This window comes from Pseudorca crassidens, chromosome 9 (genome assembly GCF_039906515.1).
Source record: "Pseudorca crassidens isolate mPseCra1 chromosome 9, mPseCra1.hap1, whole genome shotgun sequence".
NCBI lineage: Eukaryota > Metazoa > Chordata > Mammalia > Artiodactyla > Delphinidae > Pseudorca > Pseudorca crassidens.
The window spans coordinates 107,241,294-107,259,165 of NC_090304.1; the positions used below are offsets into that span (position 1 = coordinate 107,241,294).

The 17,872-nt window shown below is 51.5% G+C and overlaps 1 protein-coding gene across 10 annotated transcripts in view; it reads left to right on the top strand.

The window, feature by feature from the left end:
* The window catches only part of NTM (neurotrimin), a 934,251-nt gene that overhangs the window by 714,138 nt on the left and 202,241 nt on the right, over positions 1–17,872 (top strand). Inside the window, exon 1 of one of the 10 annotated variants that reach the window (XM_067751613.1) lies at positions 14,732–14,763. The exons of 8 other annotated variants lie outside the window; for them this stretch is intronic. In XM_067751613.1, coding sequence (XP_067607714.1) covers positions 14,747–14,763 — 17 coding nt within the window. In that variant the 5' untranslated portion in view covers positions 14,732–14,746. Of the gene's footprint in view, positions 1–14,731; positions 14,764–15,045; positions 15,261–17,872 lie in introns of those variants that run through there. One more of the 10 variants, XM_067751612.1, reaches the window with a different exon arrangement.

Below are 17,872 nucleotides of genomic sequence, written 5' to 3' on the forward strand. Positions count from 1 at the left end.
TCCCGTCATTGATTAGACCCATGCCTTCTCGGAGTCTGGAAAGGCAGACTACCCTAGAGGCTGCCCAGCACAGCTGGTGGAGCTCAGCTCCTCTGCAGCCCGGCTCCGGGACCGTCCTCTCTCTGTGGCACCGTGCGTAGACACGCCGGCCACCTGGACACACCTTCACGCCCTCCGGTCCTCCTGTTAACGCTCTTGTCTTTTGGCTCAATGCTACAGGTTCTTCCAACTTGAGCTCAGGGTGGTCTTCTCCTCTGCTCTCTGAGCATTTCCCCTCCCTCCTCAACCTGAGGTAGTGCCCGTCCCAGCCAGAAACCCCCTCCATGTAATAGGCATTGTTGGTCGCACTGGTGATGGAGGGAGTAGGAGAGCCGGGGGATTAAACAGCAGCCGCTTATACCCCCCTCTTCCCAACCACGCGCATCTCCAGGCTGGAGGCACACAGGGAGGCGCCCTGGGTCGAGCTCGGGGGCCAGACCCGGCCGTCAGGAGGTATGCCACGCAGGGAGGGGCCGGCGCCCCTGGGAGACGCAGCCACGGCCATAGATGCCATCCAGACAGGAGGGAGGGTACCCCCAGCCCCTCCTGCCCTTCTCCCACGGAGCCTGCCCCGTGCTGAAGCCTGAGGTCGAGGAAGCCTGGGAGGTGTAGGGCTGTCGTTCTCTGGATCAGAGCCGAGGAGGAGGTGGGGAGATGGATGAGAGGACAGACGCAGTGACGGCTGAGCCCCTTCCCTGCACTCAGAGCCTCAGATCTAGTGGCCACCGCGTTACAGGTTCATCGTGATTAGAGGGACCTCTGATATTCCTCAGGGACCTAGCACAGTGCCTGGCACGGAGGTAGTGAATGAATGAACGCTGAGGTCTGGGAAATGATGACATCCTATAGAAACGCAACTGACTGCCATAAAGATCAAGCCAGAAGCAGGGATGTGATTGAGGGTGGCTGATCTCCAGACCTTTCTTCACTACGAGTAGCGGACAGAGCTCAGCTCTTTTCCCTGATGCCATCCTTGTCTGTAGGCTGGAAGGTGAAAAGTAATCCAGTTAATTAGGAGACTGCGAATGAGTAAACTACCTGTTTAGAAAAGAAAGAAAAGTGCTGTGACCAGCCCAGGTTAAAGGAGAGTGAGAATAGAAGTGTCCACGGAGGACCCTACAGAGCTTATGCTAATATTTTCTCAAGAGGTGAGACGCTTTCCTGGCATCCGTTGACTGAGGAAGGATGTCCCCTAGCCCCGACCAGCCACAGAAGTTCAAAGTTCCTGAGTGACTCACATTTATTTCAAATTATGCATTAGAAAATTTCCGTTAGAAATCAAGAGTGTTCTGTTAAAATGAGCATTTCTTTATATTACAACTGTATTCTACCAGTCTAGTTAAGCCCTCCAGCAATGCAAATGGTATTCAGTCTTGCTACATGAAGACAAAAGGCGTATTTGCCAAGCTCTGTATAAGGGAAGGAAATAGCGTTTTTGTTCTTTCTGTTGTTGAGAAGAGCAGAGTAGAAATGTCTGTCAGGCTTTAGGTTGGGGCGCAGTGAGTGTGCCCCCCTTTGCCTGGTCTGTGTGTACCTCCTGGTGCATCTTACTGGCCAGATCACCACGATCCTCTGGCTTTTCCAAGCTTCTACTGGTAGAAAGAATGACAAGTCATTCCTCTCAAGAGTGGAGGGCTGTGCCTTGGCCAGGGGCTTGAAATACCCTGACGCATAAAGCATTCCTATCATTAGCGTAATTAATGCTGGAGCCTTTGATTCCTCCCAGGAAGAAAATCCCAAAGGCAGTGGGCTGTGCTTGGCTGAGTGACGCAAGGATAATGAAATAGTAGCACCACCCACGTTTCCTAGCCTCCCTTCACTCATGTATTTTTCTCCATTGAACTTATCCTCCGATGCATTTGTTTCTTTAGTTGTTTGTTCATGTCAGCTCCGGGAGAACAGGGGCTTTGCCTTTTCTAAGTCACTGCTCCATTCCTGGCTCTGAAGACAGACACACAGTAGGGGCTTAACACGTATGCACCTACATGATGTACGTATTCTAGACATCTGCCCCCCTTGGGGCAAAGCTTGGCCAAGAGTATAGGTGTCAGTCTAGTTCCACGCCTGTCTCAATACCCCAAGTACGTCATTCAACACGGAAGATGAACTTGGGCTGCTCTGGAACCAAGACCTCAGAACTCTCTTGATTTAAAACCATCTTGTCGCTCCCATGTCTGCCTGCCTCCCTGTCAGTGTAGATGAATTACAACATGATATAACACACATAATATAGCATGTTCACAGTAGTCCTGGGTCCTTTACAGTCTTACCATCAAATTAAATTGTAGCTTCCAACACGAACTTCTTTAGTTTAAATGCATAAACTAAGCAGATAGACCTCTTTTTTCAACTTCCCTGTTCTAAAACTGAAAGACCAGCTGATTTCAACATCCCTGAGTACTATTAATTACCCGTGGCTCAAATCAATGCACAGGGTTTGTCTAGAAAGCTATTTCCTCCTTAGGTGAGTGGCTGAGAATACATTACGTGGTAAGCAATGATTTGAGATGGATGTAGACGGAGGCTGAGAAAAGGCTGGGGTTTGGCACTGCACTCCCCTCCCTGTGCAGATGGCAGAGAATGAACGAACCCTGACTTTGCAAGGAAGGCAAAGGTGGAGGTGTTTTCCTTGCAAACATACAGGGCAGAAGTGGCAGAGAAAAGATAGATGCCCAAACATGGGCTTCCTTTCTAGGGACCCCTATTGGCAGTTTGGAGCAAGCTGATCTGTACTCCTTTCACCAAGAAACTGCCCTCCTGAGGAGCTGCGGGGAGGGGCTGGGACTCGAGAGCCCACCAGGAAAAAGAATGATGAAGTGGCCCTTTAAATATCCATCCCGGTGGATGTTCTCTTAAGTATTCAAATGAGATTGCGCCATCAGATTGGTATGCATTAGGCTGGTTTCAATGAAAATTAACATGTAATTGCTTCAAATGAAGTAAGTGAGGAGGTAATCTGTTCTTAAATTGGATTCCCAGAATTTTGTGGTACCATAATGCAGCTGTGAAATGAAATATATTTTAAGGATGATGTCCTCCAGGGGGTGCAGGGGCTGGTGGGGGGCGGGGAAGGAGCAGAGAGAAGAAGCTGCAGAAGCGCCCCTCCCCCCTGGCCCGCCTCACTCCCTGTCAGTCTGGTTCTCCAACTGCCAGTGGATGAAGAGGTACTCCTCCACCCTTGGGCGGCTCCTGTTCTCTGCTTCCTAAACCGAAGCCATCTTCCCCGCAGGCATCAGTGGGTCCTCTCCACCTTCTTACAGCATCTGGATTCCCAGGGGCACTGAACACTCCCGGCCCTATCGCTCTGTGGTCTTCCCTCAAAGCTGGATGGAAGATGCTCATTCTGGGTGTGGTCCCTACTGAGACCTTCCATCCTGAGGTTTCTGCTGCCAGGGTTGGTCGTATCGTCCAGAGCACATCGTGCAGCGGTCAGATCACGGCTCCCTGTGTCCTCCTGGTATCTGAATGTGGGGAGGTGATGCCTGACCCCATGACTGACCCTTCTGATATCAAAGACTTAGACTGGAGCAGCAACAGCTAAATTCGTGACCACTGCCTCCTGCAAAGCCTGGGTCCAGCCAGACCAGTCCCCCCTCCCGTCCCCCACCCCCAGCAGCCACGATATGGTCTGTGAAGTCTGGAGATGAGCCTGGGAAGAATTAACCTTCTTACCCTTCAATCAAGTTGGGAAGCAGCTGGGTGAAGAGTCAGCACAGGTTAATGCTTTAAATGGTTTTGCCTTTGCCGCCCGAGGCTGAAATGGGATTTTCAGCCCCCTTTGAAATGAGCTGACGGTCCTCTGGTCCCATGGCCTCAGTCCTCTTCCCAAAGGGAAGCCCATCTTTGATGGGCTCTAGGGACCTTCTGCACCGAGGCCAAAGACGGGCAAAGCTGTTAATGAAATGAATCACCTGTCAGTGGAAAGGCAGAGCTGGAGTGAGGTTCAGGCAGCACTGCTGCTGGTCTGCACCGAGTTCGCCCATCCAGGGGCTTGGGACCACGATGGCAGACCAACTGTGCCTCAGCTCATGAGGAGACAAGGACTTATAACAGGCTGTATAAAGAATATATGTTTCAGTAAAGGAGCCCCCCATCAGAGCTACGGAGCAGGGAAATTAACAGGAAAGGGAGAAGAATGAGGTTCTGTGAACTCACTGATGCTGCGTGGCATCGGGCCCCAGCCAGATCCCGGCTTGCCTCCGCCCGTCACAGCTTGGTTTTACAGCTCAGCTGATGATGTTTCTAATTCCTGTCTTTGTTTCTCTCTCTGTTTATGTTGCTGTTTTCTTTCTGCACATGTTGAACAGCTCTGGCTTTAAAACTGATCAGAGCTAATGGCTTCTTCAGATGCACATGTTGTATTTCTCTCTCAGTACATGTGACCAAGAAGATGTTTGAAAGGATGCCAGGATGGTTCCCTTCTCCCAAGGGATTGCTGGGCTGGTGGATTCAGAGAAGGTGAAAGACAGCAGAGAGTGCGAGGGAGCGGAGGGGACAGCACCTGGCCAAGATTTGGTCTCCCTGGAAACGATGGCCTGAGACCCCTGAGACACTAGCTAGTGATTTTTATTTCCTACTGAAGGCACGGCCACAAGTTTGCAGAGGAAATCAGGGTCTTCGCTGTGGGAATAAGGGGGATTGCCTACAATGTTGAAAATTTTAATCACTGCATGTAGGGAATTAAATCTGTGGCTACTTTTAAAAAGAGAATTTGTACACTACATTAGACACATCATCTATATGGATCGGTCCTTTTCTTTCCTCATCTGGCAATGGGAGGAAACTATTATTTGCCTATCTTCCTTGGGTTCTGCAAGGACTCATAGCCATCTCGTCCCCCAGACTCCCCCAAGAGGCAAGCCGATCGCAACAGAAGAGCTTGGCGTACTTTTCTAGGTCGTCCGCAGACGCAGCATCTACTTTATACTTCATTGGTACTCTAACCCCACTGCCAGCCCTTGATAGAATCTGACTGGGCTTCTACAAGCTGAGCTAGGTTAGGAGAGGCTGGATGGAAATGGACATTGTGGGGTGTGTGTGTGTGTGTGTGTGTGTGTGCGCGCGCGCGCGCCCTAGTCTGTTCCCTGATGATCTGATATCTTGTGTTAATCATTTTGACACCCTTTTCTGCTGTCAGAATCTGTCACATGGTCCTCTCGATACACTTCTCTGGTTTAACTCTCTTCAAAGTTTGCAGAGTCCACGGAAAGAAAGTAGAAAAAGTCATGGTTTTATTCTTATTTTAGAGACAGAGAAGTAGCATTCACTCCACGAGCCTGAGGAAGTGTAATTCATCTTAATCACCAGATGGTCTATGTGATGACACCCACACGCCCTTCTTCCTGGGACCTCATTTGCTTTGAATATTAAATCGGGGTCATGGTGTTAATGCCCTGCTCTTAAAACACAAACCAGCATCAAGGACCAAGTATAAAAAGTAAAATATAAACCCAAACGTATAAAGCCACAGTCGCCAGGGATACTGCAGTCTAACAGGGAGGGTCACCAGGGGCACAATGAGATGCAGGCGGTGAGGGACTACATAGAAAATGCCTGGCTCCTTTTATTTAAGTAAAAGGACTGTGAAGTACAGAAAATACAAGTGAAAAGCTGGTCCATTACAGGATCCTGTTTCGAGCTCTATTCTTGCTGTCCCCCCTTTGACCTATGAAATCCCCTCCCGTTTCTCTCTTAAATTCGACCTCAGAAGCTTTAGTTCTCGCTTTATTTTCCTCTCCCACGTGTAATCGATGTCCCCACAAGCTCCGTGGTCCTCTTTTCCAACCAGCGGACCCACTCATTCTGTTCATCCTCTCTCTCTAAGGAGCCCAGACTGACAATTTTGCCGGTAGTTTTCGTACATAATAACTTAAGTGCATCACTTTTCTGCAAACATGTTAGCGTTAGAGTTCAATTCTGCTCCTCGCCTTTTGTACCTGGTAAATCTATTCCTCTGACGTGTGTTTAGGAAGATGGCTTCGTTCTCTGCCTGTGCCATTAGTGGCAATTGCACAAAGCAGAAACACAAATTACCTGCCTTCCGCAGACATAGCTCATAACCTAGACACCATGGGCTGGCATTCAGTGCAGCCTCCGCCTCTGTGCACGAACCTGAAACGGGACAGCTGCCTATTCATTTGAAATGTACGTAAAGTGCCGTAGGCACGGAAGAGCCTGTTTGGGGAAGCTCTCCGTGCCAGTTGCTGGGGGCTGTGTGCTGGCCTCAGCCCTTGCCGGAGATGGAGGGCCCAGTGCCAGCGTCTCTGGGGAGATCTGGGGCTGGGGAGCTTAGGACCCTGCCAAGGCTGAGAATTCCCATGAACGGTACTCCCTGCCTGAAACGGAACAGCGGGATGAGCTACACAACAGGGGAGGCCAAGGAGGGCGCCTCCCGGAGTTCGGACCTGGAGAGGCGCGTGTGGGTTCCCACTGCACCGTTCTGTAAGACTCTCTTCCGACTGGCTTTATTTAGGCAACTCTACAGTCAGCAAAATCAGCCTCCCCTGGGGCTGTTAAAGTCAAATCAACAGGGTTTTCATGGGAACAAATGTTTGTAACAAAAAACCTGGGTTCCTCCAGCGTCACCTACTGTCAGACTTGAGGAATTTGTTAAGGGAGCCTAAGGATGTGCCTCACCCACCCGGGGGAGGAAACAGGGGTCCCCTCTGTGAATGGGCTCGGGGGCCCTCCCACCCCACTGCGGCCCTGGGCAGCCAGTACAGACACCGGCGGTATCAACAGTGCAGCCCCAGAGCGGGCAGGGCCGGCGGGGCTGCCTGGGAGATCCCGGGGATGCAGAGCAGACCAGCCCCTTCCAGCACCGATGCCTCCTGACTCAACCTCAGGAGCTGCTTAGCTGGTGTTGCTAAAGGACGCTTATTCCCAACCTTCTCGGACTTTCTCCAGGTGTAGGGCTTGTCGCAGCGCTGCTCTGAACTGGATTCTTTTCTTTAAATTAATTAATTAATTATTTTTTGGGCTGTGTCGGGTCTTTGTTGCTGTGTGAGGGCTTTCTCTAGTTGCGGCAAGCGGGGGCCACTCTTCATCGCGGTGCGCGGGCCTCTCACTGTCGCGGCCTCTCCTGTTGCAGAGCACAGGCTCCAGACGCGCAGGCTCAGTAGTTGTGGCTCACGGGCCCAGTTGCTCCGCGGCATGTGGGATCCTCCCAGACCAGGGCTCGAACCCGTGTCCCCTGCATTAGCAGGCAGATTCTCAGCCACTGCGCCACCAGGGAAGCCCGTGAACTGGATTCTTGATGCTTGTCACACACACACACACACACACACACACACACACACACACACACTCTCTCCTCTCTCTCTCTCTCTCTCTCTCTCTCTCTCTCTCTCTCTCTCTCTCTCTCTCTCTCTCATTCATCCAACAGGAAACAAAGAAGAACCCAGAGAAGGGAAAAACCTGTCTCTGTTTTCTCCTTTCTCCCCATTAAAACATCACATCCTTGTGGTCTCGCTCTCTGGCCTTCCCATCCAGCTTTTCTCTTTCCCACCTGAGTCCCGTCCTGTCAGCCGCCCGCCCCTGTTTCTCCACCATGACTCCCCCTTTGCTTCTTTCTGTCTCTTTTCTCTCATTTGTAATGAGGCTGCTCAGCGCCGGAGGGTCAGTGCTGTACATCACCAAGGGATCAGAGCCAGGGCCACACTGACAAGGAAAGCTGTCACCAGGTTTTACAGCTTCATGTAAAATGCACTGTCCACGCGATGACAGCGAAGGGGCTGGAGGGTGCGGAGTGGTTTGGGGACAAGGGTGGACAGATGACTGCCTGTGTGGCGGGGAGGGGCACACCTGTGCGCTTCCACACGAATGTGTGCCCGGAGGTGAATCTGCCATCTCTCCCAAACCAGACACGTCCCTGCAAGACTCGCCGGGAGACCCACCCACTTGTAAGAGCTCCGGTGATGAGCTGTCTCTGGGTCTCATTGCACAGAGCCACGGAGACGGCTGGTGCGAGCTGTCTGAGTGCAGAAGAGCCGAGGACAGTCCTCTGGAGGCGACCCGCAGCCCTTCCTCCTGGAGGGGCAGTAGGACTCGTCCTTCCATAGAGAGCGCTGTGTGCATGTCCCGTTCGCCTGTCAACAGGTGTCTGCCCACCTGCCAGGGGACCAGCTGGCGGGAGCTGCCTCTGAGGCTCAGCTGAGAGGCCCCCGTCCCGAGGGCTTCGATAGGCTGGGTGAGGAGGCAGGGCCAGCCCATGGGCATCCTCAGAGAGCGGCACATGACATTAATGTCCCAGACGGAGGCCCCTGCAGCCACGGCCCATCCCTTGTTTGAGGGCCCTGCTGTCACCCCGCCACTCCAGCCAGAGGCCAGTGGGACCTGGCTACAGAGTAGGGGTCTCCTGGAGGGAGGCCACCAGACATACATGAAGCAGAGACGTTGCCGACCATGGCCTAGCAGGGCGGCCGGGTGGGTGGAGGGAGTGCAGAGTCCTGGTGCCCAGTGCCCACTGGCGCCCAGGACTTGTGTGCCGCTCTTGCTACTGTACCTTCCTCCCTTCCCCGCCCCTCCCGCACTCCCCATTCTGGGGGAACATCCCTTGTGTCCGTCCCTCCCCTCCAGCCCGGGCCCTGCCCTACCTCAGGCTGGCAGACCTGGTGGGATGAACCACTGGAAGCAGATGCTCTGTGCTTCCCCCCAGTCTGCTCTCCTGTGGCAGCGAGGCCCTCGGGCCACACATCTGAGCATATTTCCTTCCTGTTTGAAACCCTTTGAACCATAAGTTAAATTTCAGATTCCTCAGGGTCAGTGACATGGAAGACCCTTTTGAAGGTGCCTTTGCTCACCTGTCCAGGCTTTTCACACATCTGATTACTACCCAAATCCTGCTCTCCAGCCACTCCCAGTAATGGTTCACAGCTTTATTTATCAAAAAAAAAATCTGTGGAGCTTATTTGGAATTTGTGGTTGGGGGTCTATTTATAAAATGCAGTGTTTTTGTTTGTTTGGTTTTTGAATTCCACAAGTGTGTCTGACGTGCATTTCAAGCTCCAAGCTCGGAAGCATTAACACCGCCCCAAACACGTCCTACCTTTGGCCACACAGCAGGCAGGCACCCTGTCCTATTCCCCTTTGTGTACCCAGCCCCTAGCACAGTGACTGGTCCGCAGGAGGGTTGCAAATTATTTTTTGGCAACTTAGTGATGATAAATAAATAAAGGATATTTCCAGTGATACCAGAGAGGGTGAGACTAAGTCACATATCACAGTCACCCACAGGGTGCATGAAGGGAGAAGAGACTGTAGCGCGCGTGTGTGTGTGTGTGTGTGTGTGTGTGTGTGTGTCGGGGCGGGGGAAGAGAGGGAGGGAGGGAGGGAGGGAGGGAGAGAGGTGGTCTAGGCTTCGGAGGGAAGAACACAGCCCAGGAAAGGTGCAACACCACATGTGGTAAGCACCGAGAGTCCTCACAGGCACTCTTGCATGAAGCGGGTGGTGGGAGACCCATTTCAGTGGGGGATTGGCCATCTGTGTACATGAGTGGATGTATGTGGATGGAAACAGAAATACAGACACAGCCAAGATCAAGAGCATCCTGAATCCATCCGTTCTTCCCAGAAGAAGCATCTGGTGAATGGAATCTGTAGGTGCTAGAGCACTACGGACAGTGGAGCTGCAGCCCAGCTGTGGCCGGTGACTTCTCAATGGGGAGGTGGCGAGGTGCAGGGACAGAGACACCTGCACCAGCCATTCGTTCCGGGAGACAGAGGTGAATCCTTCTTTTATTCCTTCCATCACCCCTTCTCCTCTGTGATAGATGGGGCCGAGCTGTTTGCGGTGTGTGTGCAGAGGCTGACAAAATGCAGTGATCGGATTGGAAATCAAAGCTCTCCCCAGCGCTGGCTGTGTGCCTGCCTTCCCAGAGACCGCGGTGGCGGCGCAGCAGAGGGGGAGGAAGCAGCTGCCGTCGTTTTCCCCCAGGAGTTGTTTTGGGTTTTACTTTTATTTTTCCCAAGACAGAGTTGCTGGAGAGGGTAGCCAAGGCAGCCAGAGAAAGGAAAGGAGACAGAGGGCGAGCATTGGAATGCAGGGGGAGAAAGAGCTGTGCAGACGGGGAGGAGAGAGAGAGGCAGGCGAAGGGCAGCTGATGGAAGTCCTTGGAACCTGCCTTTTTTTCTGCTTTTCTCTGGTCTCAACCTCCCATCCTGTCTCTTTCCCAGCTCCCCCTCCTTTGTCATCAGAGGTGCTCCCTGCACGCTATGAAGCGTGATTTAACTTACGGGTTGTGATGGAAATGATTTACGAGTCTGCTCCCCAGACAGGCTGGGAAACTGAGACAGGGCACATTAGGGCGCTTTAACTGGCTCCTCTTTGGCCCTACCTACCCCCAGTCTTTTGTCCCGAGAGTTCTAGGAAGCAGCCATCCCCACATCCACCTTACAGAATGAAGAGCTGGTTCATGTCTTTGCTTTTCTCACCCCTTCTCCCAGGACATCTTCTGCATCGAACTGCCCCACAGGGTCCCGGAGCCTGAGTCTTATGGGTTGACTCTGCCCTCTGCTGGATTAAGAAGTGGAAATGAGGCAGAAAAGGGGACTAGTTCCAGAAAACATACCTTGGCGTATTTCCCAGGAAAGTCTTTGGTTCAAGCAACCCAAACCCTAAGTGAATACAGCTCAATATGCCTGTGATGTATTAATACCCTGATAAGCCAGTCAATGTGTTTCCAAATAGACCTATTACGTAAGAGGCAATAAATACTAACCGTCTCTCCTCTATCCGCATTTGTGCACGGAGAAGGGCCTTGGTACGGGATCCAGGGCTGTGCAGACCGAGTCTTGGCGGTTCTGACCTTCTGACTGATGGCGAGTCCTGTGCCCTATAACGTGGTCTCCCATGTCATCCGCATCGTGCAATCCTGCCCTTTGCCCACTGCTTAATGACTTTCTATTTTGTTTTACAACCTGCAATCTGCTGCATGTCCCAGTCAACAGTATCTCTTTTGCCTGCTGCTGCTGATGCCTTGGATGCTTTTATGGGCATCGATTCCCTTCACTGGTTCCCCAAAGAGGTTCTTTTCCTTGAGCCAGAGCGTCATTCTGGCGGATTACAGCGCCTGCCACTCTGCACTCCGATTTATTGCCATCCTGGGTTTTATTCTCCCCTACACTTGCAGCCAAGCCTCATTCATTTCATTTTCTGGGGTGAGCAGAATAGAGGAAGATGTTATTAATAGGAGAAAGGGTGTCATCCTGGCGGGCTTAGTGATGTTTACGTTTATGGTCTGCAGTTCCAGAGCCTAGCTCTGGCCCAAGCACCACCCTTCTTCCGGGAAGTGATGAACCCAGCAGGATCCTCCCTTAGGAATTGACCTTCCGAAAGCTTGACACTCTTTTCAAGCTTTTGTGGACAAACGGTGTTCTTGTGTTTGGGCAAGCTCACCCGTAAGTCCCTCGCTTTCCCCTGCTTGTGACCAGCAGTTTGCACTTGGAAGAAGGCTGGACAGTGTTGTAGGTGAGGTCTGAGTGCAGGGGGGTGGGCGAGAGGGAGGTGGAGAGGAGATATACGTGGCACGTGATACACCAGGTCCTCTTAGGATGGCTTTTCAGGTTTCCCAGACACTAATGCATGTGAATCCAATTGAAGTCCTCTACGGGTTTTATTTACTTTGATAAACATGTTTACTGATCACTTATCACAAATCAAATAGTAGAGCAATTTCTAAACAATGTCCTACAGATAATAAACGTCTTTTGCATATGCATACAAAGTGTTACATCTCAGCTCTTGCAAGTCCAGCTCACTCTCTCAGAAATAGAATTTAGAAAGTACCCAGGGGCTGCAGAGGGCGAAAGGGCAGGAGCTGCCCCTCCAGGGACCTTCCCCAGCCAGTGTGGACTGACTGGCTCCACACTGTATAGGTTTAGAGCTCCTTCACACAGGAACAGGAACCACAAAAAAATCTTCCAGTGGGTTATAGTTGTGGGTGTAGGAGTTCACCCAACCAAACTGACTTGCCAGGAGATCACATAGATAGAGATAGCTGGTGAGGCTGGAGATCACCAAGGACAGTGCTGGGAAGGTTTCCTTGGGATGGGTTGGTGTTGACGGCACAGAAGCCTTTTCTTTACAAAACGCTCCTGGGAAAGTACAGTTTGCCAAAGCAGCATGGGGGCGGGGGGAGGGCAGTGAGGTAGCATCTCTTTAGCCATGTATTTTTTTTTTAATTGGGGTATAGTTATTTTACAGTGTTGTGTTCTACTGTACAGCACAATGGAGTTCCCTGTGCTATACAGCAGGTTCTCAATAGTTATCTATTTTATACACATCAGTGTATATATGTCAGTCCCAATCTCCCAGTTCATCCCACCACCAGCACCCCGCTTTCCCCCCTTGGTGTCCATACGTTTGTTCTCTACATCTGTGTCTTTATTTCTGCCTTGAAAACCGGTTCATCTGTACCAGTTTTCTAGATTCCACATATATGCGTTAATAAATGATATTTGCTTTTCTCTTTCTGACTTACTTCACTCTGTGTGACAGTCTCTAGGTCCATCCATGTCTCTACAAATGACCCAGTCTCGTTTCTTTTATGGCTGAGTAATAGTCCATTGCATATATGTGCCACATCTTCTTCATCCACTCCTCTGTTGATGGACATTTAGGTCGCTTCCATGTCTCATGTTTGGCCATGTATTCTAAAAGAGAAGTTCAGAGGTCACCACAGAGGGACTCGGTGTCCAAAACTGTGCATTTCTCAAAAGGGCAACATTGTTCAATGCACACGATTGTGTGAGAAGCATTGTTACTGCTGGGTCTCCAGTGACAGTTTTAGAGCCAACATAGAACGCACTTTTCCAGCCTCTTGCACGAGTATTGATCCAAGGCGTCTGACTTTACCCCCAGGAAGATAACACAGGGGCCGCAAACAGACCCCGGGAGTCTGAGTTCGGCTTTGTGGTTTCTAAGTGAGCCTGTATATCAGAACTCTGTGAAACTTGACCCAATCGCTTAGACCACGTGGGTTTCTATTCTCATTTTGAAGACAGTAGAAATATATTTTCAGGTGGAACTCCTAAATGCAGACCTTAGGTGGGTTTCCTATGCCTACCTAGAAGCAAGGCCAGCTTTGGATGACTCTGCAGCATCCTGTCTGCTCTTCGTCAAAGTCATGGAAGGGAGACTTGCCAGGACATGAAAATTGGACTTTTGTTATTATGATCCTTGTTTTGCTTCAGCACAGACACAATAGCTGCCTCTCTCCACCAGGCATCCCAAATTGGAGGGCGCATCTCTCTACAGAAAGGCAATAAAGAGTATGGGAGGTACCAGAAGTGAGTGGCTTCATCCCTGGAAGCGGCGGGCAGTGCTCAGACAGCAGTGTGGCTGTTTCCCTGACCCTTCCTTCCTCTGTTCCACTCCCTGTTCCCGAATGGCTCAGGCTTTTCACTGAGAATAATCTTAGCTCCTGCACATAACTGTATTGCCACCCCCTTTCTCTCTGGGTGTTCTGCTGATCACTGAACATTTTAACCTGGTTTTGATGAAGCTAAAACTACCAAAGGGCATCCTGGTCTTAATTAGAAGAACCCAATTTCAGAGCCTGTTAGGACTCTAGGAGTGGAGATGCGTTTTAGTAGCAAACATTCTCAGAAGGAGAAAGGAACCCAGGGATGACAAAGAAAAGGGGCTTACTCTGGAAGGCAGGGCCACTGCCTCTGGACTCTGTTGATTCGTGGGGAAAGAAACAAAGGCTCAGAGGTGAGAACGGGTCAGCTTTGTTGAGGAGATGCTAGGACATACCGTACAGGGCAGAGAAAGCCACAAGGTCAGGGAGCCTGGAAGAGTCCAGTCTCCAAGTGGAAGGAAGGAGATCCTCCACTTTCATCCTCCGACTTTCTGTGATTCTCTTGATAATTACCGTCAAAGGAGCCATCATGTTGCTGATTCTACTCAATGCATTTAAATTCTAATTCACATTATTTGATCCTTCTTAGAGGTGAAACTAAATGTGCTCCTTTGCACTTGTACCCCTCTTTCTCTCAAGAATTTGCATAAGAAGTGAAGGCATGTTTGCGTTTATTGCATTTCAGTAATTGGCATTTTTGCCTTCCCAGTTTTGCTCCACTCTCTGTTCTAACCTGCTAACCCTTCCTCTCTGTTCACCTTGGCAAGGAGAGGGACAGCTAAGAGTGCCAGACAGCCCTGCCTGCCAGAGGACGGGAAATAGTTATGGGGGCTCAGGCAGCGGACCTGGGGAGTCCCGCCATGCCGGGGTTCCCACAGAGGCTGCCTGTCTTGCACAGACGAGGAAACTGAGGGTCAGAGAGGTGAAGTGACTTGCCAGAAATCACACGTTTTAGGGTCCTGGCTCTGAGGTTAGAGATGTGTCTCTGCCTCTGGCTTTGTTTTGATGATTCCATGAGATATAATTATTCGTGAAAGGATTTTGCATGCTATTGTGAACCGGAAAGTTTGAGCTATTATTTTTCTGGTTAATTAACAAAAACACCCCAAAGCTCTTATGAGATGTCTGCTGCATCCTCCCTTCTCACTTCGCAAGCTATCGTGGAGCCTGAGCTGTGACGTGGTGACCTCCGGTGGTGCGGCTCGCCGTGTGCCACATGTGGCATGCCCCTGGCAGCATGGTCTGAGTCACCATGGAGAACAGTTGGAGAGATTCCCTGTTTGGCTTGGTCTCAGAGTGTACCGACAGTGTGCCTTCCCTTCGGGCAGCGGACATTCACTGACTGAATGCAAGGATGGACTAGGTACCGTGCTGGGCGTGACAGGGCTGAGGGTTAAAAAAAAATAAAGAAAATGCACAGGCTTTGCCTTCACAGTGGCCGTGTGGCCTGGAGAGTGATGGGACAGAGGTGCTATGGGCTGGGGGTGTCGGCGTAGACCTGGCAGATGGAAGGGAGCCTTGGAAGGAAAGGTGTGTGTGATGAGGAGGTGGGGAGACAGATGGGGCAGCGTGGGACATGGTTTGGAGTCCCGGGAGAGCATCCACATTGCGGAAACTGCAAGAACCCCGCAGGCGTACCCTGTGATACAGCTTCTGTGCAAGGCGATGGGTCTGATGAGGATGGGGCATCTTGGTGAGCTGTTCTGAACTGTTGGCCCTTCCTATGGAGGGCTGTGGACACCAGTGAAGGCTTTGGAACAAATGAGTCTCAAATGGATTTGCTAGAAAGGTCCTTCCAGCAGAAGGAGAGGGTGGAGGCTGGAGGTTAAGAGAGGCCGGCATGGCCGCCGTCCAGGTGAGGTAAGGTCGGAATCTCCCCACCCACCCCATTGCCTAGATTCAGAAGGGGGTCCACTTGAGTGAGATTATGGGTGATTTGAGCTGCTTGTTGAAGGGTCAAGATCAGGGAGTAATTTATGCGGGGGAAGAAGGAGCTCTCCTCCAGCACAGTGAGAATCCCTTCCTACAGAGACCAGCTACTAGAGAGTATCGCAAAGGCACCAGGGGGTTCTGTAAAGGACTTGCATAACTGCTTGCCCAGGGTTGGTTGAAGGACGTTGCTTCGCTAGGCTCAGCTGATGTGGCTCCAGCCAAGAGAGGGCTGACTCTGCGGCTGCATCTTTGCATCTGCACCCCGCCGCCTCCTCCCCCAGCCCCCCTCGCCCATCAGGGCTGTGCCTGCTCCGGTTGCTGCTTGGGGAGGTGGCCAGAGGGACGGAGAGCGCCCCTCTCTCAAGAGCTCTCTGCTTCTTCTGGTTCAGGGCTGGGCACTGTGCTTTCAGCGTTAAGACTGCATCCGTCTTTTCGTGTCCATCCAGCGTTTGTCACTGAATTGCCTGTGCAGGTACCCTGCTTTCTTTCATTTCAGTGGCTGTGATCTTCTTTGTAGGATAAGCCCCTAAAATATAGACAGTAAGGAAGACGTTTTGTTCTAAAAAGTGAGCACAGCATCCTCACCGGTGTAGCAGCACAGGAAGTAAATGTATAATGTTGAGCGGGGTGATGTAGGCATGTATTCAGTTACTGGGAAAATAATATTGAAGAGAGGGGACATCTGTATTTTCACACAGAAGATAGTAAACGTTAACACCTCCCTGTTCTTCCAGAGTCCTTTATACTTTTCCCTTGTGTGTTACTTTCCTCTGACAGCCATAGGGATTGAGTGGACAGACTAGTTTTTTCCCCATTTGACACATAGGAAAACTGAGTCACAGAAGGACTGGGGACCCAGGCTTGTCACAGCAGATTAGATAATAAGACGAGGACCTAGCTAGCTTGACTCCGTGGAAGTCAGGCCAGCAGCTCGGGGCATGGCCACTGCTTCTCTTCAGTGTGAACGTGCAAGCTGAGGTCCTAGTAGGTGGAATATACCAGTGCATGGCAGCTTCCAGATGGGAGAGATGATGTTAAAATCTGAGTGATACCTGGTGCATTGTCAAGCTTTCAGAATGCTCAGTGGAGAACCTTTCTTCAAATCCACCAACCCCAGAAAACACAGGTTAAGGACTCAGGAGATGCAAGTTCCCATCCCCACTCTTTTCTGAACTAAACAGCTGCATAGCCATAGTCTTAAGAAGGAAGCAGCTGTACGTCTGTGTCTCTAGGGTCCATATCTATAGGTGACTTTGCAGGTCCCTCCAAGCGGCAAATGTACACCATCTGCAAAGTTCTCAGCAAAATACCTTCCCTGATCGCTTAGACCACGGTGGGTTCCTCAACACCCGTTTATTTTCTGTACAAAACCCCATAGTATCCGCTCATAAAAGTCCTCATGCTCGATAGTGATCTGTCTTAGCTCTACTTCCGCGGGAGCAGAATGTCTGTGTCTGTCTTATTCACCCTGTATCACACCCCTTAAGTGCTTAACACCCTGCATGGTGCATAATAGATCCTCAATGCACGTTTGTCAAACAAGTGAATAATTCAAAAAACCTATTTTTCCACACCTCAAATTATCTACGTCTTCACTTCTCACAACTAGAAGTGAAGTAAACGTGATGGGAAAGAGAAGGACGGGCCTGGGATAGGAGCCTTGTGAGAGGAAAGGCTGCTGACCAGGCCTGAGGAAGGAGGAGGGATCCGGTGACCACTGACGCCCTGAACAGCCCTCCTGTCGGCCCAGGTTCAGTAGGTCCTGTCTCCGTAGGACAGCGTTGGGTCAGATGTCTGACACTAGCAATGAGCCCCAGCACACTGTGGGAGGAACCCCTTCCTGGGAAGGGAAACCTCGGCATTCACCTTGTCTCTGTCCCCCCGATCTTCTCTCTCCTGCGTGAAATCCTGAAAATCCTCAAGTGTGGTTTTCGTGATACGGTCTGGCTGCCCCAACCTTCCTAACTGGCCGCGGATGAGAGCAGCCCCTCCGGGGCCTCCACAGTGACCGTGGCTTCCTCTGCGTCTGTCAGACCAGACCCTGAACACGGGCCCTGTGGCCACGGCCGCGTCTCTGGACTCCCTTTCCTTCCCTCTGCTCGTGCACATGTATGTTCAGTTCAAGGCGAGCTCAGGGCTCACTCCCCTGACTTCCAGTCTGCGTGCCTTCCTCCACCTCCACCCTCCTGACACCTCCAGCAGGGGTCCCTTTTGGCGCTCTGGCCTGGCTGGATTGCCCTGACCACTGTGCTGTGGCGTCGGCGCCCCTGGGTGGTCCCTGCTCCCCGTGTCCTCTGGCGGCCGGCTCTTCTCAGCCCCCCTCCCTCCCCACTCCGCCGGTACCCAGCTCTTCTCTGCAGCCTCCCAGAAGCAGGCCCTGAGATGCGAATTTGTGTGGAAATGACTCCTTAAGGGAGTGCCCCCCAGCGAGAGACCACGGAAGCGGGGGACAGCCAGGAAGCCACGTGGAGGCTCAGTTTCAGGCAGGTGTCCTGAGGGTGGCTCCCACGGGACCTGCAGCGAGACTCGGCCACCTGCTC